This window comes from Colobus angolensis, unplaced genomic scaffold, assembly GCF_000951035.1.
Source record: "Colobus angolensis palliatus isolate OR3802 unplaced genomic scaffold, Cang.pa_1.0 Scaffold141, whole genome shotgun sequence".
Lineage (NCBI taxonomy): Eukaryota > Metazoa > Chordata > Mammalia > Primates > Cercopithecidae > Colobus > Colobus angolensis.
Window position 1 is genome coordinate 8,243,413 of NW_012114500.1, and position 17,299 is coordinate 8,260,711.

A 17,299-nucleotide genomic window follows, 5' to 3' on the forward strand; every position below is an offset into this window, starting at 1 on the left:
TACTCTTGGGAATTTGGGACACATTTTTGCTATCTGGCTTAAAATAGCAAAACAGCTCTCTTAGGAACTGTGTAAGGCTGAATGGCCAAGTTTTGGATAGCTGTGGAATTACTCCTTTAAGCATCAGATCTTTGATTTCATAATTTTCATTAATCATTTTGCAATGCTTTTTCAATTCTCCCAGGATATTCTAAGCTCCAAAGTCTGAGACCCTGTACCCCCATCTTTAGAGATTCCCCTAAACTACTGCATCCAAAAAACGAAAAACATACATGAGTGAGAGAAAATTAAGGTCTTCATAATAAGTGCTTCACATGAGAAATTCTGAACGGAAGTATTTCCTAATCTTGTAAAAAAAAAAAAATAAAAGTTTAAGAGAATAAACATGATTTACACTTCTCTTGAGGGCCCAGGTCATTAGTGTTCTGTAATGAAAACCTGCGTTTAGACTGGTTCTGGCAAACCAAGTGACCTTGGTCAAACCATTGTATACACATCAGAGGACTTAAGACTGCTCATTTTTAAAACCAAGTTGCTGAACTAGAATTATCTGTAAGATTTTTTCAGCACTATAATTGTATATAACTCTTTCAACAATAAAGCTGGCCAGGCGCAGTGACTCATGCCTGTAATCCCAACGTTTTCGGAGGCCGAGGTGGGCAGATCACCTGAGGTCAGGAGTTTAAGACCAGCCTGGCCAACATGGCAAAACCCCATCTTACTAAAAATACAAAATTAGCTGGGCATGGTGGTATGTGCCTGTAATCCCAGCTACTCAAGAGGAGCCTGAGGCAGGAGAATCACTTGAACCCAGGAAGTGGAGGTTGCAGTGAGCTGAGATCACGCCACTGCACTCCAGTCTGGGCGAGAGAGACTCCATCTTGAAAAAATAAATAAACACACAAACAAAACAAAACAATAAACTGAATTGCCACAATGGTTCATTCAAATAGGTCTATTCTAGTCCAAGATTAATATGGTTTTTTGGTTACTGAATCCATGTTTTACAATATTTACTACTGCAAACTTAGCTTTCAACTATGCTTCATTCCCATTTTAACTTACAACCTATATCCCCTTAGACTTAAACAGGCTTAATGAAAAGGAATGGAAACTATAATTTCTACTATAACATGCTGCCTCACAAGCTTATTAGAATAGCCTATTAATTAAAAGTCCTTAGGCTCAAAGTCATAATCTAGAAACTTTCTAAACATTTGCATAAATGAAATTTAGCTTGTTGCATGTATATGTAGTTTAAGAAACATTTTATGTCACATTCCCTTTTTTTTTTTAACATCTAATTCATTTATTTTTCAACAATTACTTATGAAAAATCTTTTTTTTTTTTTTTTTTTTGAGACAGGGTCTTGCTTTATTGCCCAGGCTGGAGTGCAGTGGCATGATCATGGCTTACTGCAGCCTTGGCCCTGCAGGCTCAAGAGATCTTTCCACTTTAGCCTCCCAAGTTGCTGGGAGTACAGGCATGTGCTGCTGTGCCCAGCTAATTAAAAAGAAAAATTCTGTAGAGATGAGCCTCTATGTTGCCAAGGCTGGTCTTGAACTCCTGGGCCCAAACAATCCACCCACCTTAGCCTCCCAAAATGCTGGGATTATAGGCCTGAACATCCTCTTCTTAAACAGTGTCTCTGGAAGTACCCAAATCTTTTGTGTTACCACTCATTCTGAGCTCCAGAGCTCTCAATTCCTGTTTCCCCTTTACTGAGGATGAATTAATTGCTATATTTTACGGAATCCCAAAGTACATGTATGGACACACACACAATTCTATTTGTCATAATAATCTGAACTTATGCATTTCTTGTGTGGCTGACTGAACTAAGTTTACTAACTTTCCTTAGCTAACAAATGCTTTCTCATATTTGAAGGTTTTCTGCTAAACCTACATTTTGGAGTATTGATAAGTGACAGAATTACTCTAGACCAACTTTATCAGGTATGGCCTATATGATTAAGAGAAAGTTGCACCACTGAATCACAACATTGCTGAAAACAGGCTTGTAAAAATAAGCAGATGCTGTGGGCTGGTTGCAAGCCTGGGTGCTGCTGGGAACTGAAAAACGTGACTTGAGAGCTTTTGGTTCGTCGAAAATGCTCTCCAAGCATACCACTGGGTTCTGGAAACTACAAACCAAAAAAAAAGGTACTTCTACTCTATAGTGTCCAACTTCTCAGAATCAGAGTTCTTACAGCACGTGGTTCTGAGATTCTAATGTATTAAGCATCCACTTCAAGACCCAAAACTCTCTCTGGGAATCAGAAGGCAAAAATGTGCATACAAATGTAACTTGTAAAGTTTGGCACAGTTGCTACTGCTACTTCTAGTAACAAATAGTCATCATTGTAGTGTGTGGAATGGGGCGAACTGAGGACAAGTCAGGGTTCAGGAGGACTGGGTGGTAATGATGAGGACTAGTTGAGCTTGCTGGTACTAAGGGAGAGTTAGGGATTCAGGGTGTCTGGGATTTGGAGGGTTGGAACATGACCAGGTGAATGACAGGAAGCCAAGAGGGTGTTGTTATGAGGCACTGCAAAGAGGTAAATGAAAGCAGGGTCAAGTTGCAGTGAACACAGACAGTAAAAACAGCGTGGTGAGCCACCTTCTCCAACAGCTCTCTGCTGCTCACGGGCAAGGGCAGCAAAGCCTAAGAAGGAGGGTGCTCTAGGAGACAGGTGACTGGCATATCTCATGTTACAGAACGTGCAGGGAATTGGAATAAAAATGGAAAGGCTGACCATAAATTCTGACAGGACTCAGGAGTACAGTCAAGACCAGATGGACCAGGAGAGGAGAGATATCAGTCAACGAAAGAGCACAGGGAGGATAATGGCTCAGTAGGTGTGAGGGAGGGAGAAGTAGCAAGTCTAGAGGTTAGAGAAGGGAGAGAGAGCAAGCATCTTTACTTTCAGCACTTTAGATGCCCATTAAGCATTTTGATTCTATAGTTTTTGCTCCCTGAACTTTCAAGATATTCAAGAGACCATCATCTCATGCTCCAACCTATACACCAAAGACAGGTACTTTAATATCTTTCCTGACAAATGCAAATGGTATGGCCAGATTTCCAGTACTGACGCTATTAAGGGTCCTATATCATTGTTCAGAATAGCTTTTTGTTAGAGACATCATTGAGATCTGAACGTCTTTTCACATTCTTCATCTCACATAACTCTCTCTCCACTCAGTTTTATTTCTCAAACCTTCCTCCTCTGTAGTAACCATTCACGTCTCTGTCCTCTTCTTGGTCTCATCTCTCTCACCCAGCTGCATGCACTTTTGTACCAGTCTTATAACATCCAATAACTTTATTTCTGCATTCTTGCAAAAGCCTGACTCCCAGATGAACCCCATTTTCTCTTCATCCCCTAAAAGTGGGAACTTCATATGATTTATCTCTATGCCTTTGTGCCCTGTACAAATGTCTATAGAAAGGAGAGAAATACAAAAGCAAAAATTGACAAATGGGATCTAACTAAACTAAAGAGCTTCTGCACAGCGAAAGAAACTCTCAATAGAGTAAAGGCAACCTACAGAATGGTAGAAAATTTTTGCAAACTATACATCTGACAAAGGCCTAATATCCAGCATCTACAAGGAACTTAAACAAATGTACAAGAAAAACACAAACACCATTAAAAAGTGGGCAAAAAAACATGAATAGACAATTCTCAAAAGAAGACATACATGCAGTCAACAAGCATATGAAAAAAAGCTCAACATCACTGATCTTCAGAGAAATGCAAATTGAAACCATAATAAGATACCATATTAGTCAGAATGGCTATTATTAAAAAGTCAAAAAAAAAATATGCTGACAAGGTTATGGAGAAAAAGAAACACTTATACACTGTTGGGAGTGTAAATTAGTTCAACATTTGTGAAAGACAGTGTGGTGATTCCTCAAAGACCTAAAGAAAGAAATACCATTTGACCCACCAATCCCATTACAGGATATACACCCAAAGGAATATAAATTGTTCTAGTATAAAGACACATGCACACATATGTTCACTGCAGCACTATTCACAATACCAAAGGCATGGAATCAATCTAAATGTCCATCAAGGATAGACTGGATACAGAAAACGTGGTACACGTTTCTGTGGAATACTATTCTGTGGAATACTATGCAGCCATGAAAAAAGAACGAGATCATGTCTTTTGCAGAGACATGGATAGAGCTGGAGGCCATTATCCTTAGCAAATTAATGCAGGAACAGAAAACCAAATGCCACATGTTCTCACTTATAAGTGAGAGCTAAATGATGGATCACATGGGCACATAGAGGGGAACCACACACACTGGGGCCTATCAGACAGTGCTGGGTGAGAAGCGGGAAAGGATCAAGAAAAATAACTAATGGGTACTAGGCTTAATACCTGGGTGATGAAATAATCTGCACCACAAACCCCCGTGACACACATTTACCTACCTATGTAACAAACCTGCACGTCTCCCTGAACTTAAAGTTTTATATATATATACACACACACACACACACACACACGTATATATGTTATATATATGTGTGTATATATATATAATTCAACCTAAAAAAAAGAAAGAGAGAAATACCTTGAGCCATGCACTCACATAAAAAAATTCATTTTGTGACATTAGTGGCATAATGTACACATCAGCAAAATTAACTATGTATCCAGAAAAGCATTACTCACCTACCAAACTTTAGCCATGCCCATTCACTCTAACACAAATGGCTCCATTCCCATCCACTCTTTTATAAGGGATAATATGAAGTAAAACCCATAATGTATAGCCTAAAAGCAACACAGGGTCAGGGATTGAGTTTCATTCACATTTGAATACTCAGCATCTACCTCAAAGTCCAACATTTAGCAGACAACGTGATGATTTAAATAACTGCTTCACTTGCACAAATTTCCATGAAAACAGAACCAAACAGAAAGTAGAGGGGCTATAAAATTACCAAAAAGCAAATAATCCACAAACTAATCAGACTATAAAATAACAGAAAACAGGTTTCGTTATTTTAGATGTTTCATTTTAATAGAACAACTTTCAGTGCAAAATAATACAATCTCATTTTACATTTCCAGGCCATGCCTTGTTTTTTGAAAGCACTCTTCCAGTCATTTCCTCATGCAATTTGCCATCTATCCACTGAATTTGGCAGCAGGAATGGGAAACTTCGCCGAATTTGGAATTAGGACAGTTGGACTTAAGTCCTGTCTTCACCACTTCCTGTCTGTGTGACCTTGAGAAAAGCCCTTTAGCCAGGGCACATCTCCATTTCCTCCTCTGTAGAGCAGTGATAAGATCTTATTCTTCCTGTCTCATAGACATGAAGATTGGGGAGGCAGTGGGGAGAAGGAAGGAAATAATCTTACCAAGTACCTACCATGTACCAGGCATTTAAATATTTTCATTCTCACAATCCTGCAAAGAAATTCCACAATTTCTTGCCTATCAGATGAGAAAACAGATTCAATAAGTAAAGTAACTTTCCCAGGGGCAGTGTTGTTAAGTGCCAGAGCTGGGATTCAATCATTTCTACCTGATCCCTGATCATGAAACCATAATGCTGCCTAGATGTGTAAAACATTTTAGTTGCTATTTAGTATATTATTGCACATGTAAACATCCACTGCTATTGCTATAAGTACAGAAGCCAGAGGCAAAGAGAAGGAAACACGAAGGTCACACAGCCTGTCAGAGACAGAGCTGGAACTAGAACCCAAGTCTCCTGACTCCTGACCTTAAGTGTTCCCATTAAACCATGCTGCCCCCATGCTCCCAGGAAAAGGCATAGGGAAGCACGACGCTTGTTTATTCAGACCAGCTGTTACAGATCTATTTTTAAGACAGGCACTTTGAAAACCATGGAAGGTGAGTATCAAATGTATCATTAAATATTCCATATTAATTGACCCTTTAAAGAACTCTCATTGTGAGTAGCATGTGCTGCTGGCTTCCTGTTAAGCAAGCAACTTGAAAGCTCACTACACTTCTTGCAACACAGATTTTGAAAGCACATTCAGACAGCAGCACAAAATACAATTTAAAAATAATTTTACATGGAAATCAAAAGAAACTACTTTGCTGCTGATGGTTCTATCCACTATATGCCCAAGATTAAGGAAAACCAGAATATCAACTTGTGACTGGCTTTAACACCATGCAGGGTCTATGTTAACAGAGGATGAAAAATATGATAAAATAATGCTCCAAATAATAGCTAACAATAGGTTGTCTGTGAATTTACAAAAAAAAATTTATAATAGAAAAAAATGCCATATCAAAGCACATCATTTTAAACAACAGTGTTCCTGCTTCCCAGAGAAATGTAGGCACTCCTAACTCCAGAATAGAGCATTAAACCATGTGCTTGAGGCCAGCTGTCACAAGGCACAGCATTAAAAGGCCAAAAAGGAACAGCTAACTCACTTTCTCTCTTCCCCTCATTAACTTTCCTTAATTTTCCTGATTTCCTTTCCTTTTCCCATTACATACCTGCCAAAAGTCTAACACCCACTTTATACTGAATAGTGTGATAAATGTGTATGAAATCATCCAGATACATTCAGTATGCTGAGGCAAACTTTTTGTTGTTGTTGTTTCGTTTTTTGAGATGAAGTCTTGCTCTGTTGCTCAGGCTGGAGTGCAGTGGCACGATCTTAGCTCACTGCAACCTCCACCTCCCGGGTTCAAGCTATTCTCCTGTCCTGAGGCAAAATTTTAACTCAATATCTGACTAGTAAGGAGGTGCTATTAACAACAGCCACAAGGCCAATCAGAACACTGCTCCAAGGGAGCCCCACACGAGAGCAAAATACAATGAGGGGGGGGAAATTCATTTCAGTCCTCATTGCAGTTCACATTCAGATGTGCCGATAGCCTTGTGACAAGAATTCAGTTCACGCTTAATGTTCTAATTCTAAATTTGGCTCTACTACAAACCATTTGTTAGTGCAAGTTACTAAACCCCTCTTAGCTTCAGAGTATCCACCACATGGGGATAAATAACAGTGCCTGCCTCATGGTGTTGGACAATTAGATGAGACAATGCATGGAAGGTTTTAGTAACTGCCTTGTATGCTTCCACAGAAGCAGTGATAATCATCATAGTAAAAAATAGTTAACATCTATTGGGCACTTATTATAAGTCAGTCACATTAATTAATTCAGCTAGCCCTCACAAGAACCCTAGGAGGTAGGTTCTTTTATCTGGCCTATTTTAGCAATGAGGAAGCTAAAGAACAGACAGATAAGACAGGTTTAGTCACTTTCTGAGAGTCACTCAGTTCGTAAGTGGTGAAGTAATGTTACCTGCTATTATTAGTAATGGCACTTAACAAGTATTTTTGGTTTTTAATGACAGTCAGTGCTGACTGTGTCTTTTTTAATTTGTATACGTTTGAAAAAGTAGCAAACAAAGTGTTACCATTTTCATCCCATTGATGAATTTAATCTATGCCTATTTACGTACGCCTATTAGGTATGACCCCCTGCGTCCACTTCTACTGCTGTATATAAAGGAATTAGCCTATGGCATCCTCAATCAAGTCAAAGCCTGGAAGGGGGACAGATAAGAAAAAAAAACTGCAAAACAGCAAGAAATGCTGCATTCCACCAGACACTGTGGCACAAAGCAGCATGTGCTCAGCCACACCTGGGAGAAAAGTCAGGGAAGACAATACAAAGATGACTCTTGAATTGAATCTTCAAGCAGACAAATGAAAAAGGAACTTCAAGTACAGAAAAAGGTATATGCAATAGCACAGAGACATTTAACAGCATAGTGTTTTCAAGAAACTGCAAAACGGTCAGGAGTACAGAGTGGAGAAGAGGTTTGAGAGATGAAGCAGGACAAGACCATGAGCTCTTGCATACTAAGGAACTTGGATTTTATCCCATGGTCCATTAGGAACCACTAAAGTTATAAGGAGGTTGTCTGATCACCTGCTCCAGTAGCTCAGATCAAACCTTAGGCATCCTTAGTCACTTTCCATCACATCCTATATTCATCCACATGTTTCTATCTCTACCTTGAAAACATATCTTACATCAAATGAAGGGGAGAATGGTATACATGCATGCAAATGGGAAAGATCCAAGAGAGAAGTGATGATGCAGAAGAGCATCGGGGTAACAGTGAAGGAGAAACTTGCCTTGGCCAGGAGCACTGTTAACTAACTCATAGTGCAGGAGAGAAGGCATCATCTACGAGCACAGATGCAGGAAGGTGGGAGCCTGAGGAAGCTCTCCTCCAATTTTGTTTTTTCTCAGTGGAGTAGGAAGTAAGGTTACGAGTTGAGAGAAAGAAGGGAGAAATGGGTGATGAAGGTTTAAGGAAAGAAGAAAAGGTACTACAGAATGACCTGGGAGAGTCAAAAAGTAAATGGTCTCAGGCAGTTCTCAAACTTTTTTTTTCCTCAGGACCCCTTTCCACTCTTAAAACGTGATTGAGAATCCTCAGCAGCTTTTGTTTGAGGTTTCATAGCTATTAATGTTTAACTTATTAGACTTCTTTTTTTTTTTTTTTTTTTTTTGAGACGGAGTCTCTCTCTGTCGCCCAGGCTGGAGTGCAGTGGCCAGATCTCAGCTCACTGCAAGCCCTGCCTCCCGGGTTTACGCCATTCTCCTGCCTCAGCTTCCCGAGTAGCTGGGACTACAGGCGCCCACCACCTCGCCTGGCTCGTTTTTTGTATTTTTTAGTAGAGACGGGGTTTCACTGTGTTAGCCAGGATGGTCTCGATCTCCTGACCTCGTGATCCGCCCGTCTCGGCCTCCCAAAGTGCTGGGATTACAGGCTTGAGCCACCGCGCCCGGCCCAACTTATTAGACTTCTAAACTGATAAGCCTTTGAAACATACACAAGCACATATTCTACAGTCAACCACAGCAACGGCATGGGCACTATCACACAGCCTTTGGAAAACTTCTCTATATACACATTACAAAATGAGAATGAGGGGAAATAATCTACTATTATTAGATTATAAATAGAAATATAAACAGAGTTTTTAAATTGTGGGACCCCTAAAAGCATTTCAGGGACTGCCAGTAGTTCTAGACCATTTGAGAGCATTAGAGAAATGTAATCAGATGATTGGATGGCCCAAGATGCCCACTTGAGGTTAGGGATCACGAACTTAAAGTGTAATGCGGGTTTTCCTCCATTACATTCAGCAGCTCAGTTGAAAGCAGGAAATAAGTAATTCAATAAGTTGAATTTAACCAGGGTTTTGTTTATCCAAACAAGCAGGACAAATCAAGGGAAATCAGGGAATTATAATGGCTATAGTATTTAAGCTAAGTAGGAAGGAAATGAAAACTGAAGCAGGCAGCTAAGAGGTGGTAGAAGCAATGAGTTCAAAGGATTGTTGGGTTTTAGGTATTAGTAGAATAAACCCGAAAGAAAGGAGTATTAAGAGAGTGGGATGCATGAAACTGAGAAGAGAGAGGGCAACTGGTAATAACTTCCAACTCAGAGTCCAAGACAGAACGTGCTCCCTTTCTCACTAAAATGTGCCCCTTCTTTATGACACTCCTGTCACCTGATGCTGAAACCTGGGTCTCAGCCTAGATACTTTCCAGTCTTTCTCTGTATCTAAAAGGTTGCAAAGTCCCATCCATCCCAACTCATAATTATCACTTTAATCTTTTTTGTTTCTCATAATCCCTCTATTCACCTCCTTTCTCTGGCCTCACCTTCTGTTGAATGACTTCAGTACCAGTCCTGCTCACACCTACTTTCATCCCATCCAATCCACCCCTCTCTATTGGGAGTGAACTTTCTACAATGATCAGATTTCATACCTATGGAGCAACTGTAACTATAGAGGCAGAGGTGTAAAACAGGCAGACTGAGGCTGACAGTATGAATTTGGGATTCAGCAAGATAGGTACTACCACAGATGTCATGAGATGCTACAGGGAGGCAAATATGAAATGAAAACACAGCTAAAGAGAAAACTCTAAAATGTTTAAGACATTTTTCAATAAAGAGAAGCTAGCAAACAAACAAACAAACAAAAACTGAGAAGGAATAATAAGAGGTACAAGAGAACCAGGAGAGTATGGTGTGGTGAGAGTAAAGGGAAGAGAGAGTTTTAGGAGAAGGGGATGATCAGTAACGTCAATTGCCACAGAGGATTCAAGAAAAATAATAAAAACAATCTACTGTATTTGAAAATTAGAAAATATGTGGTGATCTATACTAGATCAACTCCATTTGTATTGCAAACATGATATAATTTTCTCCATCTTAAAAAAAAAAAAAAAAAGACACCATCTCATTTCTTCACTCTGGCAAGCCATGGAATTGTACCAAGAGGGTTTCAGTACTTCAGTGCCTTACCCCAGGCTCTATTTTCTAGAGAACCTAGGTTAAGCCAACAATCATGTAGACAGAACAAGTGTTTAAGATGCCTAAAGATGCCATAACTACTTTACATGAAAAGATCCTGATTGGTGTTGAGTTTAAAATTATGCTGGCAGATTATCCAAGAAAATAACCTAACAAATGGCAAAGAGGTTACTGACTTCTGAGAAGACTAAGGAATGACATTATTCTGAACGAACTGTCTAAAATTGTTACTAGGCACACCATTCTTTTTGGAAAATAACAGTTCTTCCTCCTTCCCTTTTGTATAACCCAAAAATCTGTAAGTCACATCACCTTGTATGGGAGGAGGGAGTGTGTAGACATGTATTTGGAATGCATACCTCAATGCTAAAACTAATAATCATAGTTGTTTAAAACAATGTATGGTTGTGTATAGCAGAAACTATTTAACCCTTTATTTAAAATAATAACAGCAGCATCCAAACTCAGTTTAGAAGGAAATCTCACAGGCAATAGTGATTAATCATTTTAGAAATGCTACATCACCAATACTAGGTGTTCAAAGGGCAACATTGTATGAAAACAAATGGCAATCAATGACTCTAAGTTCCAGTGGTATTCAGAATAGTCACAATCTGAACAAAAAGAAGATTTTAAAACACTTTAAATTTTACTTATATTTTCTTTATTATTATACTTTAAGTTCTGGAATACATGTGCAGTACGTGCAGGTTTGTTACATAGGTATACACGTGCCATGGTGGTTTGCTGCACCCATCAACCTGTCATCTCCATTATGTATTTCTCCTAATGCTATCCTTCCCCTTGCCCCCCAACCCCCGACAGGCCCCGATGTGTGATGTTCCCCTCCCTGTGCCCATATGTTCTCATTCTTCATATACAGATATATCTTTTCACATACATACACGTATACACAAGAGTACCATATGAGAAAATCTGTCCATCTAAAGGAGCTCTTTTAATAGGTATAAAATAAGAATTGTGTGATAAGAAAATAAACTATACCTAGGCTGGACACAGTGGCTTACAGCTGTAATCCTGGCACTTTTGGGAGGCCAAGACGGCCTGATGACCTGAGGTCAGGAGTTCAAGACCAGATTGGCCAACATGGTAAAACCCTATCTCTACTAAAAATACAAAAATTAGCCAGGCATGGTGGCACACACCTGTAATCCTAGCTACCTGGGAGGCTAAGGCAGGAGAACTGGTTGAACCCAGGAGGCAGAGGTTGCAGTGAGCCAAGATCTCGCCACTGCACTCCAGCCTCGGTGACAGAGCAAGACTCTGTCTCAAAAATTAATTAATTAATTAATTAACCCATATCTTGATTTCTTTTCCCCTAGTAGCCACTACCCCATTTTCCTGTTCTCTTTACAGCAAAATTACTCCCTAAAGAGATGTCTATACTTGCTGTCTCAACCCTCTCTTATTATCAGGTGTTTGCCCACCACACCACCAAATCCGGTTTTGTCAAGGTCACCAAGGAACCTTACATTGTTTAAATCTTCTTTCCTCAGTCCTTATTTCACTTGATCAGCAGCATTTGACATGTCATCACTCCTCTCAGAAATACTTTGTTCACTTGGTTTCCCTCCTACCTCATGGCCACTGCCTCTCAGCTCCTTCACAGGTTCTTCCCATCTCTCTACCCTCAAGACCAGGCATGCTCCAATGGCTCACTCAGATTTTTTCTTCTTTCTTCACTACTTCCTGCATGGTATCACCCAGTCTCATGATTTTAAATACCATCTTCACCTTGATGACTCCAAACTTTATACCTACATCTCCAACTCCTTGCTAGGCATACCCATCTAGATGTCTACTAGGCATTTCAATCATAACTAGCTCCAGATATTCCTTCCCATCTCCCCACGTACACCCCAACACCATACTTCCTCTAGTCTTCTCCATCTCAGTGAATGGTAACTTCATCATCCAGTTTCTCAGGTCAAAAATTCTGGAGACAAACTTGCCTCCTCTCTTCTCACATCCCTAATCTAGTCCATCAATAAATCCCTGCTGGCTTCACCTTCGGAATATATTCAGAGCCCACTCTTCCCACCATCTGCCCTGCTATTGCTCTGGTAAGAGTTGCCATTATCTCTTGTCTGAATGATGTATTAGCCTGGCCACTTCTATCATTGCTGCTCTCCAGTCGGCTCTCAATGTGGTAGCCAAAGTAACTGTAGGAAAGGTAAATCAGGGCTGGGTGCAGCAGCTCACACCTGTAATCCTAACACTTTGGGAGGCCAAGGCAGGTGGACTGACTGAGCTCAGAAGTTGGAGACCACTCTGGGCAACACAGTGAAACTCCCTCTCTACTAAAATACAAAAAAGTGGCCGGGAGTAGTGGCACGTGCCTGTAGTCCCAGCTACTCGGGAGGCTCAGGAATGAGAAACACTTGAGCCTGGGAGGCAGAGGCTGCAGTGAGCTGAGATTGGGACACTGCACTCCAACCTGGGCTACACAGTAAGACTCCATCTCAAAAAAAAAAAGAAAGAAAAAAAAAAGAAAGAAAAGAAAAGGTAAATCAGGCCATGTCACTCCTCTGCTCAACCCTCTGTTGACCTCTCATTTCACTCAAAGTGAAATCCAAAGTCCTTAAAGTGGCCGACAAGTCCTAAAAATCGAGCTTCCATTTTCTCTCTGACTTCGTGTTTCCCACTCTTTCCCACACTCACTCTCCTCCAGCCATACTGACCCTGCTCTTCCTCCAGTATGCCTGCCATTTAATGACCTCAGGAGCTTTGCATTTGGTATTCCCTCCACCAGGAATATTCTTTTTTCCAAACATTGACATTCCTGTGTTCCCTCACTCATTTCAGGTCCCACCTAATTGTCACTCCCTCAGAGAAGACTTTCTTGACTACCTTCTATAAAATTGTATTACATTTCTTTATAGCTAACTCAGCTTCAAATGGGTTCATAGCACATTATATACATATATATAATTATATATAAATATATAAATACATTATATAGTCACTTATTTATGGTTCAACTCTACTAAAATCCAAATCCCTTTATTTAGGGCAGGGACTTTGTTGAGTTTGTCCAAGACAGTGTCTAAAACAGTCCCTGGAACATAGTAGGAACAAGTAAATATTCATTGACGGAATCCTTGAAGTCTGAATTATTCATTTAGACAATTCAGAGTTTACATATACTGTCCATAGTGGCCAGTAAACTCACTGAATGTATTACCCCTACTATAAAGCATAGTATAAAACGAAATTTTAAGTTTCAAACTAAGACTAAGGTACTCTCATTCATGATAGATGTAGGGGTGGTTATAGGCATTCATGAAGATCTTCTTAACCACTAAAAGTGACATCAAGCCAATAACTCATGCCCTTCCACAGGCACACACCACCCCCCACCGCCGCCCCAACCCCAGCATGTGCCGCCCACCCAGTACAGCTACCACCAGTAGGCTCTTCTCTTCCAGAATCATTCACGTGCTTTGTGTCCTGGCTAGAATACTGTTTGGGATGAAAAATAAATCTCAAATATAGACACTAAAATCTAACATACTCAGACACCAGATTTCTTTGAAATTTACTGACCAACTGCATTTTACTTAACTGTATTCTATAATAAGAGGAACATGTTAAATGTATAACTAAATGTGATTAATGTTTACCTTTTTAACCCATAAATAAAAACAAAAGCTAAATCAGCATGAAAAAAAAATTCTTATTTTTGAACTGAAGATCATCCTCTTACCAGAATGGCAAGATCAAAAACAAACTGATGTCCACAGCCAGAAAGAACAATAAATAAGAAAACTGGGATCCCATCCATGCTTTTATTTTGAAAGACAATCAACTAACTTATTAAGATTCCAAGAATCAGACCTATAATTGAGCAGTCATTATTTGCAGTTATTTATTTTTTTAAATGCAAACAGGGCAGAAGGCTAACAAATAATAGAAATGCATCCCATTCACTGGAATAAACACTCATTTTAAAAGGCTGGTCATTTTATAGCCTCTTTCAGGAAAGCTAAACAGCCTACAAACAAAACATCAATAAATTAAAATTTCCTCTGTCAACATCTGCTCTTCACAGTCTCAATATGTCACAAAAGTCTGAAGTGACAGCTTCCAGTTATTTCTCAGCTTAGGAGATCATGTGCTGTAAAAAATAGTCTATTTCAAATTAATATCTTCAATAGAACCTAAGTCAAGTAGACAGAATGACTCTCAGACACACCAAAAAGCCACAAGTACTAGTAACGACATCTCTAATGCCAGGGGAATACATTCTCCTGGGACATGACACGGTTGTACCAGGTTAATAGTTTATTCACTACAGCTAGAACCTTTCCCAAGAAAGATATGAGTAGTTAGAGGCAAAATGTTTAGGGATATCAGCCCAAGGAACCGGTAGGCCTCTACAATTCTTTTAAAATTTCTATTGAAATCTATCACTCTTAGTATAATAGCAGAAAAAATGTTTTACATAATTTTGCTAATAGTAAACATTTATTAAGTACATATTAAGTACATGTGCTAGGCACTATAAGCATGTTAAATATGTCAAGTTGTTTCATAAAATCATTTCATAAATCTCATTTAAGGATTTAATGAGAACCTGTATGATACAAACTCATCTGCCTAGCATCCACTTGTTCAGCAGCCTTGCCTCTCTGCAATGAGGCCAAGAACCAAGAGGAAAGCAAAAACAGACATCACCAGGTTCAGGTACTAGCCTTTTAGGATTCACATTTGAGGGAAGTACCCTCTCATAGGACATTACAAGAGAAACTGTACTTAACTTGGAACCAGAAACCTCAGGGTTGAACAAACTTAAGGAATCAAAAGTGCAACGGCACAAAGAAGGTCATCAGCTGTCCTACTTACCTTATTATAACCCAGTGATTTATCATCTGATGGCATAGTGTAATAATTCCTTTAGAGCAAGTATCCTGGTTTGCTCACTGTGCTACCTACCCCCAGTAGGGAACAGAACCCTTAGAGCATTGTATGTGCTCGATTTTCATTAATGATGTTTGTAATGACAACCTTTGGTCATCAGAAAGATTAAATTACATCTAACATACTATAAGAGGAGAAGAGCGAAACACATTCAAAACGATTCTCATCCATTAAATAAAGCATTTTATTAGCATTAAAATAAAGGCTTCAAGGTTTAAAAAGGGTTCTTCAGCTGTCCAGAAAACGTGATTATTGAGAGCAACTGCTGAGAGTTCCGGGAAACAAGTTCCAGGAAATGTGCACAGTACTGTATTCCCTGCTTGGTGGGCCAAGGCGTCCTGACGCTACAGGCCAAGTGGAAAATGGGGATGTGTGAGAGTAGCTAACTGACTGCAGCTCCCACCATAATAGAAAAGTCTGCTAAACCCCTCAAAGGAATATCCAGAGTTGAGACAACTCTGAAAGGGTACTGAGAGGTAGCAATCACCATGGAGGTTTATGGGGGTATGAAATAATTTATCTCACTTTTAAATACATATGGCTCTCCCCACTTCCATGCTTGTTCTTTCTTAGGGACTGCCCACCAGCAGGTTGAAGGCAAACAGGCAAGGAATGCAGAATCTGAAGTGCAGAGACCCTGATGAAACACTGACACCAAGAATCAGAGATGACTGTGTGTGCTCTAACTTTAAATACATACTTATTAAATCATATAAAGTCCGTTCCTTCTTAAAAGGCACTGCTCTGGTTGCTAAGTAGCTGAGGCTCTGCGTCATAGAGGATTAGTGCTGAAATGTGTCATGGAGAGGGCTCTGTCCCTCTCCCTTTTAAGTTGAAAGCGGTTTGGTTTTTTTGTTTTAACATTCTGAAAGAGAAAGAGGCTCTGAACCGAGTTTAACATCCTTCTGTACAAAAATTTTCCGACAGGACAAATAAACTACTTTTCCACTGAACTGTGACTTTTGAGCTGACTCTAGGGTGCACCCAACTTTCCAGAGGTGCCTGGCTTACCCCTCAAAGAGGCAGCGCCAGTCCCAGGAGCCGACCGGCACCACAGCACCTGAGCAGGGCACTGCAGGAAGGAAAGCGGAATCTCTAGTGAAACTTCTCATTTCCTGCCGCTGTTGAGAGTGGCTGGACTCGCTCCTTCTCACATGGTTTAGGAAGAACTGTAAACGGGAGCTTGCCGGCTGGCCACCAGCTCAGGGGTCCTGGGGGCGGCCTCTGGGTTCTGCTCCCTGTTCTTCCCTTTGACCAGCGTCACTCCTGGACAGATAACGGGACCAAACGCCCTTCACTTCCTCGAGTCCTCATTTATGTCATGGTTCCTCTTTCAAGAAAACATGAGTACAAGACGCAAAGCAAAAGAAAAGACTAAAAGCAAATTACCCCATCACCTCGTTTCGTTCCTCCCCTTCGTTATTATAGAAGAGCTTGATCAAATTCCCTTTGTCGCGCCACACACACGCAGAGTAGGTGAAGGGCACCCTAAGACAACTTATTTCTTTCCCGCCTCACAGAAAGCCTTTACGAAATCCTCACACCATCTCCGGACGCAAGGCTTTCGCATTCAGCTTGAGGAGCTAAACCATTTCAAGCCAAGGTAGGAAAAGCCAAAGTGGTGCCGAAGCGGTCCCAAAGCAGAAGGCTGGGAGGCAGACCAAGCTCAGCGCACCTAGACGTTTGCATTCACACAAAGAAATTAGCCTCATGATTAATGGGAGCTGCCGGCTGGAGGCGGGGCGCCCGCGCCGGCCTCCTCACCTGGGACATCTGCGGCCTCAGGTTGATCTCCTTCAGGTTGATGGAGTGCGCCCGGAGGTTGTTAAGCAGCTGGCAGAGCAGGACTCCATCGCGGAGGGTTTGCGCCAGGTCGAATACCTGCGCCGAGTCCCAGGTCACTCGGTGGTTGGCGGGCAGCACCTTGCAATGGATGAGCCACTGCGCACACTGCTTCCACGGCTCCATGCCCGACGGCTCTGGG

The 17,299-nt window shown here is 40.6% G+C and overlaps 1 protein-coding gene across 2 annotated transcripts in view; it reads right to left on the reverse strand.

Moving 5' to 3' along the window:
• VAV3 (vav 3 guanine nucleotide exchange factor) overlaps window positions 1–17,293 on the reverse strand; it is a 424,388-nt gene extending 407,095 nt beyond the window's left edge. For both annotated transcript variants that reach the window (XM_011935219.1, XM_011935218.1), the window contains exon 1: window positions 17,080–17,293. In XM_011935219.1, coding sequence (XP_011790609.1) covers window positions 17,080–17,283 — 204 coding nt within the window. In that variant the 5' untranslated portion in view covers window positions 17,284–17,293. The remainder of the gene's footprint in view (window positions 1–17,079) is intronic.
• Window positions 17,294–17,299: the final 6 nt, after the last annotated feature.